This window comes from Pollachius pollachius (genome assembly GCF_949987615.1).
Source record: "Pollachius pollachius genome assembly, chromosome: 20".
In the NCBI taxonomy this organism is placed as follows: Eukaryota; Metazoa; Chordata; class Actinopteri; order Gadiformes; family Gadidae; genus Pollachius; species Pollachius pollachius.
The window spans coordinates 7,110,381-7,124,740 of record NC_136953.1 but is presented as its reverse complement, the minus strand read 5'-3'; the positions used below and the strand labels follow the sequence as shown (position 1 = coordinate 7,124,740).

Sequence of the window (14,360 nt, the reverse complement as noted above, 5' to 3'; positions counted from 1 at the left end):
AGAACTATTTTTTTTTTCCTACTGTGTGGGCCTTATCCTCTTCCGTAACTTAGACATATGACTGCGAGAAAGAGGTATTGAACCCCCAACTCACATGCGGGACGGGACGCACCCAAGGAGTGAACTTTTAGAAAACAGGAGGAGGCTCAGAGAGTTTAAAGAAAATGATGTCGGTTTATTTATACTTCCAAAAACATGCAAAAGGCAAAGCAAAGAATACAGCCTCTCCTCAAGCTGTTGCATCTCAAATACCCGCCCCCAACTCACACCATGTCTTCCCATTAAATAGGCCTACCAATCAGAGGCTGATTGGGAGAGCCCACTGGGATAGGTAAGAAATCAAAACAACCATGATCAATCAAACGCCACAGAACAACAGCCCAAACACAATATATTCATTAAACGATGCATACAAATATATATACACACACACAACACAGTCTTTGATAAATAAATCACACCAACCATAAAAATGTATGGTTAACTTTGTGAATTATGCATCATGTAAATAAATGAAGTGGATTAAACTGTGGTGTGTGGTTGTTGTTTGTAGTGTGTGCTATGCATGTATGCACAGGTAAACGGGGCTAAATGCTAGGATCTGGGGAAATGCGACCCTCGCTTTTCACAATGACCAAGTGAAAAAAGTTATTGTGTTATTGGTTCAGTACCCCTATAACTAAAAAGAATTGCAATTTAGTTGAGCTAAAATAAAATACATATCTAGGCTCTACCTCTCCATAAGTCATAATATGTAAAGTAAAAGTAAATACGTAAGCCCGTTTTATTCATTACATTTTACAGTCTGCTCACGGCGCAAATAGTTTTCCACCTCTGCTTAAAATAGAAACGGTTTCAGTTGATGAGCCATCTTTATTGGCTCTTGACGCGACCCTTGACCCCAACCATCTGTGAGTATATTTACGTTAAAATTCTAAGATTATATTGTTTTGGTTTCTTGTGGGCTATATTTGAACTGTAAACACACACGCACAGACACACACACACACACAGACACACACAGACACACACAGACACACACACACTCAAGCTGGGCCGATTGTCACAAACAGATGGGGTTCTTCATGTTGTTGCATTTCAAGAGGCACTCGAACACACACACCCACACACATACACGCATTGTATGCGGTTAATTGCTTGTATGTTTTGACTATTGTGTGTATGTGGGAGCATGTGAGGGCATTTGTGTGTGTGTGCTACTGTGTGACTGTGTTTCTGTTTTGTTTTTGTATGCAATTTATGTGGTTATTTGTTCGCATGCTTCGATGAGCATGTGTGTGTGTGTGTGTGTGTGTGTGTGTGTGTGTGTGCGTGCGTGCGTTTGTGTGTGTGTGTGTGTGCACTAGTTTTCTTTTTAAAGCCGAGAGAGAACCAGTAAATCTATTTTTGGCAACAGAGAGTGAGAGAGAGAGCGAGAGCGAAAGAGAGAGAGAGAGAGAGAGAGAGAGAGAGAGAGAGAGAGAGAGAGAGAGAGAGAGAGGAACACAGAGTGCTGTACTGTATACTCAGAAATAACAGAACGTAGATTAAATTAGAAGAAATTCATGCAGAAATAAATGAACGCAAAAAGGACCAGACAAAAGGACAAAGGAGGTGAGAGAAGGAGGGGAGTGGAGAGGAGAGGCGAGAGGCGAGGCGAGAGAAAAAGAGTTAGAAACAAATTAAAGAGGAAGTCTTGTGAGGGGGGTTTATATTTAGTTCAGTTTTTTTTTTTATGGCCAACGCCTGCGAGAGCACATCGGAGAGAGAGAGGCAGAGATAGCAAATGAGGAAGTGTGCGCGTCTGAGTGTTTCTCAGAGACACATTCTGGCCCGGAGCTCATGCAGGATTAACAGAATGGACTCCATTACACACCGGGATATACTCTGTTACATGGGGAAATCAGCCCTGACCGTCACTATACTCTACACAATGTCGTCCACCCGGTCATGGACGGAATCAACAACATCGCATTCTGGGATACACTCTGTCACATTTTGGATTCAGCTCCATCACACACACCGATATCGACACCATTACATGATGCGTTCCACTCACGTTCAACTCACACATAACACACAAGATTCAACCCCATTACCTGATGACTCCAACATCACACACAAGATTCAACCCCTTTACCTGATGAATTCAACATCATCACACGCTAGAATCAACCCCATTACCTGATGAATTCAACATCATCAAACACTAGAATCAACTCCATTACCTGATGAATTGAAGACCAATAAACACTAGAATTACCTGATGAATTCAACATCATTAAACACTAGAATCAACTCCATTACCTGATGAATTGAAGACCAATAAACACTAGAATCAACCCCATTACCTGATGAATTCAACATCATCAAACACTAGAATCAACCCCATTACCTGATGAATTCAACATCATCAAACACTAGAATCAACCCCATTACCTGATGAATTCAACATCATTAAACACTAGAATCAACCCCATTACCTGATGAATTCAACATCATTAAACACTGGAATCAACCCCATTACCTGATGAATTCAACATCATTAAACACTAGAATCAACTCCATTACCTGATGAATTCAACATCATTAAACACTGGAATCAACACCATTACCTGAATAATTCAACATAATTAAATACTACAATTAACCCCATTACCTGAATAATTTAACCTCATTTAACACTAGAATTAACCCCATTATCTGATGCACTCAACACCATCAAACACTATAGTCAACTCTAACCCTAGAATTAACCCCATTACCTGACACGTTCTACATGATGAATTCAACACCATTAAACGCTAGAAATAACCCCATTACATGAGGGAATCAACTCCATCACACAACTGAAATGAATCCTGCCCCATGATGGGTTCACTACCGTGACCACCGTAACGACGATGATGATGATACGCTCTGGTTTCTCCCTCTCCCCCTCTCTCCGTCTTCCTCATCCTCCCTCTCTCTGGTACACCGCATGTGTCTAATGATGATGATGTGGCTTCTATTTCCCTCCTTTCTCATTTCTCTCTCCCTCCCTCTCTCTCTCTCTACCCCTCCTCTCTCTTTCTCTCTACCTCTCTCACTCTTCCTCCCCTCCTCTCCCCTAATGGGCTTGCAGGTTGATGGATGACCAAGCTTGGCTTTAATGGAGGGAAGAAGAGAGAGGGAGAGAGAGAGAGAGAGAGAGAGAGAGAGAGATCTGGCAAGCTTGCCTTTAACGGAGGCCTCCATTAAATGAGGTAATGGCAAAAACGGAAAGAGAGGAAGGGAGCGATATAGAGAAAGACAGAGAAAGAGCAAGATAGAGGGAGATGGAGATAGAGAGAAAGAGAGTGGGAAAGAGATAGAGATAGAGTTTGAGGGAGGCGGATGGACGGAATCGAGGTAAGACGACATAAAGAACAAACATGATGATTTTCGGTCGTTATTCTCATTTTGCCCCAGGATATTCAGACTTCAACTCCCTTACCAGAATTTGAACCTTTTACTGAAATCCTGGAAATCAAACCCTGGATGTAGTAAGAATAATTTACAAGATAATTTCCCACACTATAACCCCTAAAAGGTTAAACACTGTCAGTGAAACTGGATAACAGTTAAGTATTCTAAACTATGTTTTTCAAGCAAGCGCGCCACCATCTTGTCCTAGCGTAGGGTGTGATGTTACTAGGTCAGTTGGCTCGAGTCCTACAGTCATTTATTAGAGAACAAAAGCTGACTCAGTGGAAAACAAGGAACCCCAAACTAACAAAGCGATGCATGGAGACTCAGTGTTGGATTGCCCCGGGATGTCGCAATGGACTGTACCGAGTCAAAAACCGAGAGATTGTCCAGGCTCAGGCTTTGCCTCTTAGGCAGGTGAGTGGTTCTTCAGCATGGATAGCTAGCGGCACTGAACCGGGAGAATCCTCTGATTATCTGTAAAGCTCGGGTTTGACGTGAGCACTGTGTAAACGGTGAATCTGTGGATTCAGGATAGGGTTGTGAGGAGAGGGTGGTTCACCGGACCAACAGGCTGAAGTTCCAGGCCGCTCCCTCTATGTTTGGCTGTTCCTGGTTTCAGGTTGGGTGTAGTGGCCGTCCGACCCCGTCCACTAGCAATGAAATAGGTGTGTGTGCCCTAAAGGAAATAGCCTCTCTGAGTGCCCTTAGAGAGGTCGTTACCTGCCAATAAGTCACCTATAATGAGGGACTTGACGAAAACCACAGATGTTTCAAACATTACTACGTCCCGTTGTACCGTAGCTAACAGCTGTCGTTTGCTAAGGTTAACATATCCGCAGTTGATTGGTTCGCACTGGGCTCTCCGCACGGATCTCTTGAGGGGAGGCCGTGCACACATCCGACACGTTCCCTTCACAGCAGGGCATCTGGTAGATAAATAGAGGCCGGGGTACTGCAGGGCAGATCTCGGTGCGGCCCACCCCCCTCCGCACCGAAGGGGGGCCGACGGCTCGACCATCCTCAGTTTGGGGTAACGTCTCGCTCATTTTTAGTATTTAGTTTGTTTGCTCCAGATATCTTACAATACTCATCGAAACTAGGCTGCTTCATGTCCGCTTTAACCTTATATGGAATAGTTATACTGAGATAAGATTGATTCATATCAAACACAAACTAAAGTCTATAGTAGAACCTGGTTTTGTGGCTTGCAGAGCTGGATTTCCTGTTGCACCTCTGACTTCACTTCCTGACTCAGCCATTGCCAGGGACTGAACAGTGTGTGGGTGTGTGTGAGTGGGCGTGATCATTGACCTGTGATTTCATTCTATTTAAGTAATCAATAGTGCACACACTCGCTCTCTGAAATACGAGCCCGCTATCTAGAACACCATGCATTAACCGCGTGTGTGTTAGTGCACGTATTGTGGCAGTGCATAGACCTAGGTGGTGTGTGTGTTTGTGTGTGTGTGTGTGTGTGTCTGTGTGTCTGTGTGTCTGTGTGTGTGTGCTGGGGTGAGGGGCCGAGGGGTTTACCCTTTTGGTAAAGGCACCTCCATCCAGCTGCAGGTTCAATTCCCTGTACTGCTACTGTTACCACTAGTGACTGCCTGCGTGTCCTTTGGGCAACGAAAAACCCACATTAGCTACTTTTTACAGCTACAGTTTGCAGAGGAACAGAGTTATGATAGTAAGCACCCAGGTATGTGTGTGTGTGTGTGTGTGTGTGTGTGTCTATGTGTGTGTGTGTGTGTGTGTGTGTGTGTGTGTGTGTGTGTGTGTGTGTGTGTGGAGTCAGCCCACATCAGTTACATAAGGAATAGGATAAGTGGGGTCTTCCTACTTCTAAACACCTGAGCATGTTTTTATTATACAACCAGAGAACACAGCACCGCCTTACCCACATGCAGGGGAATCACACCTACACAGACACAACACTGAGACCAAGAATACACAGCAAGAGAGGATAGAACAAGTGGAGGTTGAGCCAATCAAGATAAAGTAACACCAGATCAGATATTAATAACATAAAAATAGCCATAATAATTTATTTGAATTTGAGCACTTTCCAATGCGCTTCACAAAGTGAGCATGTATGTGTGTGTGTGTGTTTGTGTGTGTGTGTGTGTGTGTGTGATGGTGTATAACACCTCTTCCACCAGCAGCGTGTAGTACCCACCAGTATGCGCCAGAGTGTTCACCTCTTCACTGGCTATCGCAGTGAAGAGGTGAAGAGAGAACCTGTCCAATTGGAAGACCACGTCGGTATGTCAGTCAAATATAGATTTGATCAATCTATTCTAATGCGTCTTATCTAGCGGTTTCTATTCATATTGTTTCGAGATGCTTTATTGTAACGGCGACAATAATCAAGTAAGTACTGAGAGAAATGTATTAAAAGGATTGAATAAAACATCTCTTTCTCTCTCCATCGCTCTTGCTCGCTCTCTGTCTCTCTCACCGGCATCAGTCCACAGGCCTTGTTCAACATATTCACATCAGCACACACACACACACACACACACACACACGGTCAACCCACACACTATACGCTCTTGAAGTTATCCCTGTTCATCCCCCACACACGCACACACACACAACCCACACACACACACACACACAGTAAAGAGTACAGCTACATAACTCTACATACACCTACACAAAGTCGTGCAGAAGCAAGAGGAGAGGGACTTGTACAAGAGCATCGCTTCATTCCCCGGCTCCATATTGGAACAGACGCAAAGCAAATGGATGCAGACAGTGTTCGTTCAGCCTCCTTCAACACAGGGATTCATTTAAAGAAAATCGGTCTTATCAACACGTCAGACTCGATCACTGTCCGTCCCTCCAGTTCAGTACTAATACTCAAATGGATACGCTGAGATGTCTGTAAATAGGCGTTGGCCTGTCTTACTGAGATTCAGATGAGTTGTTTGATTCTGAATTCATCATTGTGCGTTTTAGGGGTGACTACATGTGATCTCAGTATCCCTGAAAGTGTTCAATAGTAATAATAATAAATTATATAATTATTATTATTATATTCTGGAACCATTTGAAGTCCTCTTACGTTACATTGTGCACACCTGTCTGTCAGAGCCCTGGGCAAAACCATTCCAGGCTTCAAAGGGTGGTCCAACCACTCTGATATACAGCATCCTTTGTAAAGTCGAGTTACAATACCTTCCAGTGCAGTAGGTGGCACCGTGCAACTTTAACGTTGGTAGTTTGCCCGAAAAAACAAAGGAGAAGAGGTAGATCTAATATCTGATTAAAAACAACTGTACGTTGAAACATGAGGGGATTCAACTGCTGAAAGTTCAGACAGAGAACCTTGGGTTGAATGAGTCGTTATTGCAAGGATTTGGAAAGTGTCTCATCATGGTTCAACGCGTTGGGCCACACAGCTATGTTCTCCCACACAAGAATGATCCACAGAGATGTTTGAGGCCAAAAGGGGTGGGAAGGGTAGAGTGAAATTGTGCTTAGGGTAAGATGGGCTGGGTTTTGGGTTGAGTTGAGCCAAGGTTATAACATCTTTACGTATTATTCATTTATTGTCTATGCCATACTGTCTTCCATGCCGGTAGTTCATGAAGAGGTGACTTTTATCTTTTTTTATTGGTTCAATATTTTGTATACCTTTTGTGATCCAGGTGATGGCTCGGTGGCTCTACATTGAATTTGGTCTTCTCAGATTTCAAAAAGAAAACTCTTAATTACAGTAACACACACACACACACACACACACACACACACACACACACACACACAAACCCACACATACACACACACACACAAGCTAAATCAGTTTTGAGCTTGATCAAGTTGCATGAACTTTAATTGTAGACAGCCTTCTCCAAGTCACAGCACAGGTTTCTGGGTGCAGAACTAGAGTTCGCAGGGTTAGCATTTGCTTTCCATTAGCAACTTCCATTGATTTGCAGAGATACAGTAGCCTAGCTCGTCTTCATGTGAGTGGAACACCCTTCGAATAACGATGTCCTATGTGATCTGAACAGTCGCTTATTATCACAGCGCTGGAAATGATGTCGAATTATCTCCGCGTTTGTAAATAAACTGGAATCTTACTGTGTTGCTACTCACAACGGTTTTAAATGAGCGACTTTGGAATACATTGAAACTCTTTGGAATGTAATTCAAAGTGTATTTCCCACAAATGAACAGGAGCTAGGCTACTGTAACCCTACAAGTCAATGGAGGCAGCTAACGGAAAGGAAATGCTAACCAAGCGAGGCCCCCTTCTGGACGCACAACAATGAATATGGAACTAACTAACTCGTCTAATCTTGCTAAGACAGTTTGATGCCAGTGTTCAGATAGCTCTGCGTATTTCGTGGAAAGAAAACATGAAGATAGCAACTGTGACTGTCATACAAGTTGTCAGTGGCGGTGGGTCAATAGAGGGCGCTAGGGCGCCTCCCCTCCGTGAAATATTCACTTGAATATATCTGCCAACTATTAATCAACTATTATCAATACAAAATAAATCAACAAAAATACATAGCGTTTATCCTCGTTTAATTGTGTGATATACTTGTCACTGCCAGCAACCATTTAAATGCGTCTGAACGTCAATGATTTGGGCTAGGCTAGTTATTGGTAATTCGAAATAAAGCCCTCCTCCAAGTCAGGGGCGCCGGCCACGTTGAAGTCAATGTAAGCTCGCTAACTTTTTGCTATCTATCAAGCAGAGACAGCTTTTCATTGGCGCAAGAAAGTTCGCCCTCGGGTAGCACCAGTGTGCGCCCCAGGCCAATGGTATCGCTTTTCTTTTTTGTTATCACCACATGATTGGATAATTCAGCGAATCAATCAAATAGGCTATCTCTCTCAGCAGCATTCGCGCTACACAACTGCATGTAGAGAAGATATAGATCACTAACTAGCAGAGAGTTGTAAGCACTTCCCACCCATTTCAGTAGCAGAATTGGACTCCCCAATTAATGTTATACTTAAAAGGAGCAAGTAAGTTTCATATTAATTTAGTCTTTCGGCCTGTGGCATATAAACAAAATGAAGTAACTGTCCCATATTTCTAACTGCATTTGAAGTAGACATTGAAACTCAGAAAAAATGGATGCTATAGGACAGTGATCATGATTTGTCTCAATATCAGAATATCAGAACAACAATGGGTCAAATAGCAATGGCTGGTGGAATGGCCATAAAGTAGGTCTGTATATGCAGTGTAAGCTTGTCCAGGCCCTGCAAGTCAGGATGTAGGCTATGAATCTGAATGAATAGTATAGGTAAAAAGGTTGTGGCCATCCCCAAAATGCTCCAGAATACAGGAAATCAAATCTATTAAATTCAACTTTTTTTATGGGGGGGGGGGGGGACCCCAGACTGTCTATTACTGTGCCCCACCAACATTTTCGATCACCAGCCGCCACTGCAAGTTGTGATGTGACAGTGATTGTGAAGGAAGAATATGTGCTGTATTGTAACACAAAAAATGAATACTAAAGATCCAGAGACCTTACATAAGTCTGCCAGGAGTAGATACACAATGGAAGAGAGCAAGATAGTGAGAGAGGTAGAGGCAGGGATAGACGAGAGAGATAGAGAATTGTTGATGGAAAACAAACTTCCATAACTCCTGTGACCCCAGTTGCCATAGTGATGCTAAACATGCTTCAGAGCTGCTTTCTCAGATCACTTTTCTCAGTCAAAATAGTTTATAAATAGCTTAGTCACTCTGGCCTCAATAAAAAAATGCTTAATTTGTAAATATGCATAGTGCATAGTGAACGAGTTATTAAGAACACGAGTTAGTTTTAGTAAGTTAACTAGACAGAAAGTTAATTAGCTGGACAGGCAGCCAGTTAGTTAGAGAGCTAGCTATTTAATTAGGTAACAAGTAATTTAGTTCAAAAACACTGTTATATTGCATTTATTGTATTTACCTCTTGATAATAACCAATTAACACTGTGCTTGAGTTTGAAATACAAAGGTGTGAAACACAGTAAACATAGCTTCCTCTATGGCTGTATTCTATTCTCTCTATTATGAGACATTACCACTAGTCATCTTAACATGTGAGTGTGGTTGTGTGTGTGTGTGTGTGTGTGTGTGTGTGTGTGTGTGTGTGTGTGTGTGTGTGTGTGTGTGTGTGTGTTAGTCAGTGAGTGGGTGTCAGTGAGTGTTAGTCAGCGACTGTGTGTATATGTTTGTGTGCGTGTGTGACTATGCGGCAGAGGAAATCACATTTCCAAATACGGTCCATTTACCATTCACACACAAGAAAGAGGTGTTATACAGACACAGGTGTCTGCGTGCGTGTGTGTGAACCAGGTCCCCCTAATTAGCTCACCTGGTTCACACACACACACACACACACACACACACACACACACACACACACACACACACACACACACACACAACTCCAAAAGGGAATGACTTCCTGTTCTCAAACGGTCGTGTTCCCATGGCGACGAGGCTGCACTAATTGCTGTTCCTAATAATAAAGACCCTCGATCTTAATACAGTCCTTCCAAACCTCTAGACCTTTCCTTCAAAATAAAAGCCAGGGTCAATCCTAATTATAGAGACCCATGATCTTAAAACAGACCTCTAAACCTCTAGGTAGCACCTTTAAGAACAAATGCTTGAGCTAATCCTAATTATAGAGACCCATGATCTAAAAATCAATCCTCCAAACCTCTAGACAGCCACCTTCAAAATAAAAGTCTTCTCACAATTCCCGCCTCTGAGCGGGCGGAACGGCAGCATGCTGTTGGGTTATCGCAGGACGCTGTGACTTAATTTGATAGTGTCAAGTGTCGGGGTCGGCACTCGCAGGAGTAAGCGCCCGGCTAACAAGTATGTTAGCGCGCGGCGTGCTAATGAGTATGCTAATAGGCTGTGGGACGCGGCGCTGGGGACGCCCTGAGTGACAGCCGCATGGTGAGGCGCCGGGGGAGGAAGCCAAGAGGGCCAGACGACCATATTTGGAAGAGAATGGAGAAGGAGTAGGAAGTGGAGGAAGAGGAGGGAGAAGGATGTGGGAAGTTTGGGGGCAGAGGAAGAGGGGATAGGAGCTGGACGAGGAGGTGGACATTTGAACCTTTGGATCATTCATCTACTGTATCTGTCAATCTAGCTATCCATCTGTTTCTCCATCTGTCTATACATGTCCCAGACACACACACACACACACACACACACACACACACACACACACACACACACACACAAACACACACAAATCCACTAAACCCTTTGCTTCCATTGAACCATAATCCCGGAGTCGATATTTAATCCGACTTGAATCACGTGACATTACACAAGCTAATCACACAAACACACACACACACACACACACACACACACACACACCGCACACACACACACACACACACACACACACACACACACACACACACCTTGTGTTGAATGAAGTGGTCGGCCAGGATCCAACAGGATTCCCCGGATCTCTGAGGCTACTGTGTTTATATATAGACTTTTAACCTTTATTATTTGGTTACTAACGGACAAAAGTTTCTCTCCATTCAAAAGTGAAAAAAAACGGTGAAGCTGTTTTGTTTAACTAGCCTTTCCGTTCCATCCGTGTATAAGATGAAAACTGGAAAAATTACATGATTCCCAACTCCACTCACTTCCCTCAGTTGTTAGGATCACTTGCACGGAGTCATCCTCTTCGTGTTATAATCAATAACTCTATCTCCCAGTGAACGCCTTGTTTGGCTATGCCTAGCCTACACTAGGCTCACCAGCAAAACCAACTCAAAAGTTCAATTCCTTCCATCATGAACAAATATTTGATATTCATGACAAAAAAAATTCTCAAGTATCAAATCTAAATGGTTTGAAATTGTATATTTTGTGCCACTTTCAGTAAGCAGAGCAATGCATTGATTTATCTCCACCCTCATCTTTGTATAGCATAAGCATTAACAAAAATCCTCTGCCAACTTTTACTGCACTCGAAATTCTATTCATCCATTTCCTGTTCCAAAAAAACCATGGCAACGGCTTCTCAAGATTCTCAAGGCCTCGGAGCAAACAAAACGGTACGCTCCACACCTGCAGCCAATCAGAGAGAGGCTGGTGTCGCGTGCACAACTCTCCTCTGCTCTTAGAAACATCCTAATGATATCACCACGGCGATACGGGATGTTGTCGCCACGGTTACCCAACACTGCTGCTCACGGGTATCGATCCATGTGTGATTACAGTAAAGCAACCGGAGCCGGTAAGGAATCCAACTATGGTCACACATGCACACGCAGACATACATACAAACCAGCACACACACTCCCACACAAGCACACACACACACACACACACACACACACACACACACACACACACACACACACACACACACACACACACAAAAACACACACATGCTAAATAATTCTAAAGCCATGACAATATTTAATATTGATAAAGATTATTAGTAAATCAATGATCATTGAAAGAGGATTTTGTGCATGTGTGTGTGTTTGTGTGTGTGTGCGCGTGTGTGTGTGTTTGCATAATCTGTTCCAATGCCCCCATGAAAAAAAAATTACTTCAAAAAATCAATAGTTTTGTGAGTTACTGGAAATCACAGTGAAAACAAGCCAACGCCGTCATTCCAGTAATTAAGCTTCTTCCTAATGACAAAATTACCCTCCAATCACTTCAGCTCTTCAGTGTACCCACAGCCAATCAGGTGGCTCGTCTGGACGAGGCCCCTTCACCAATAAAGGGGCGAAGGAAGCGCACTGACATCGGGCCAAAGGGCAGCTGACCCCATGGCCGAGTTCACAGATTGCAGGAAAACATTGTCATTGAGGAAGTAATAAAGGAAGGTAAAGAGAGGTTTAGAGGAATAGAGAAAGGAGAGAGAGAGAGAGAGAGAGAGAGAGAGAGAGAGAGAGAGAGGAGAGAGAGAAAGAATAAAACGTTATAAAGATGTTGAGAGAGACAAATTGTGTTTGAAGGGGCCAAGCAAGGCACCAGTGGCTAAATGCATGATGTCCTCGGGGGTCAGAGGTCAACAGCTTAGTGTGGGAGAGAGGCAACCATCACACACACACATATACACACACACACACACACACACACACACACACACACACACACCCAACAGTACAGTAATATGTCCATATGCATTAACATACGGACACATAATACAGCTCTTCCTCTGCCTCTCTGAGAGAGACAATTAGTCTCTCTCTCATCATCTTCCTAACTTTTTAACTCTCTCTCTCTCTCCAATCCTCATATACACATGTTTTCTCTCCCTCTTTCTCGGTCTCTCTCCCTCTCTCTCTCTCTCCCTGGCAAACACACACTCTATTTGTGTCTCCCTCTTACACACAATACACTCCATCTCTCTAGCTGTCTCTGGCGCTCTCTCTCTCTCTCTCTCTCTCTCTCTCTCTCTCTCTCTCTCTCTCTCTCTCTCTCTCTCTCTCTCTCTCTCTCTCTCTCTCTGACACACTCTCTCTCAATTCAATTTCAATTCTATTCAGAGGGATTCATTGCCCTGGGAAAAGTACATGTACAGTGACAAAGCGAGTAAGAAGTAGGGTTAATTCATTTCTCTCTCTCTCTCCCATCTTTCTCTCTCCATTTCGCATTAATATCTTGCCATTTCTCTCTCTTTAAACATATATACTCTCTCTCTCCCCCATAACATTTTTGTCTAATTCAATTAGCTTTATTGACATCGGAAACATACATTTACATTGCGAAAGCACGTAAGTAGAAGTAAAACAGAAATGCTCTCTCTCTCTCTCTCTCTCTCTCTCTCTCTCTCTCATCCTACCTTGGCTCTGATCTGACCCGAGGTCGACACTTTGCGGATCAGCTTGTGGGACGTTTCCTCCTGCTCCCCATCGCTGTCCGATGACTCCTCCCCCGCCTCCCCCGCCTGGAGGAGGAGAGGAGGAGGAGGATGGAAGATGAAGAGGAGAAGACGAGGCGAGGGGGAGTGGAAGGAGATTGAGAGAGCGGGGTTTAGAGGAGGAGAGGAGATAGCATGTTTAATTAAAGACTATTTGTCATTGTTGGTGATTAGAAAACTTAAATATCTGTCCATTCATGTAAAAAAAGTATTTCACAGAAATACAACAAATATATTGTTAAGATTATAAGAACTCCCTGATCAACTCACTCAACTGGCTTTTGAGTACTACACACTATTCTAATGTTATTGATGGAAACAAAACATTTACACAAATCCTCACCGGGCCCTTGAAACCCTATCTTGTGCTCCCAGAGGGGGGTCGCGACCCACAGGTTGAGATACCACAAGCCTAGTCATCTATTGAGCTGTCACTGCTCCAGACACTCTAATGTACTGGTTCCCAACCAGTGGGTTGGGAACCATCTTAGGGGAGTCTGATTTGCATACGGGGTCGTGGGAGATTTCAGATTAATTATTAATAAATTATAATTAATTATCGATAGCTATCTGATTATACATTGTCGATAAACAAGCATGTTGTTTAAAGACCTTATAAAGGTCTTATAAAGGTTATACAATCAGATTTGTCCCATGATTCGTGGCCACACTTTTAGTGGACTACAACTATTCCCTTAATGATTTACAACTTGGCGTGGTAGGATGCACACTCGCTCAATGGGACGCCCATATAAGGGCAGATGTTGGGTGCGGTCCAAACGACTGATACACAACCATTTAAGAAGTTGGGGTCTCAAATACTCTCAGCACTAGGGTGTCAAAGGCCGCAGTAAAAGGTGTGCACTTTGTGTGCGTCTGTACGTACGATGTGGGTCCTCTCAGAGTCCGGAGGTGTGGTGGCCAGCGAGTCCCCTGGATCCCCCACGTATAGCACGTTGGGGTTCAGCTTGGACGCCATGGCAACGGGAGACAGGGAGAGGGAGGCAGGGAGGGAGGGGGAAGGG

General features: G+C 43.6%; 1 protein-coding gene across 1 annotated transcript in view; it reads right to left on the bottom strand.

The window, feature by feature from the left end:
* The window catches only part of LOC307091368 (diacylglycerol kinase delta), a 56,019-nt gene that overhangs the window by 39,402 nt on the left and 2,257 nt on the right, over positions 1 to 14,360 (bottom strand). The window contains exons 2-3 of the mRNA XM_079758321.1: positions 14,222 to 14,360; positions 13,258 to 13,362 (exon numbers count right to left, since the gene is read on the bottom strand). The exon at positions 14,222 to 14,360 is cut by the window's right edge and continues 336 nt beyond it. Of these exons, the coding sequence (XP_079614447.1) occupies positions 13,258 to 13,362; positions 14,222 to 14,314 (198 nt within the window). The 5' untranslated portion in view covers positions 14,315 to 14,360. The remainder of the gene's footprint in view (positions 1 to 13,257; positions 13,363 to 14,221) is intronic.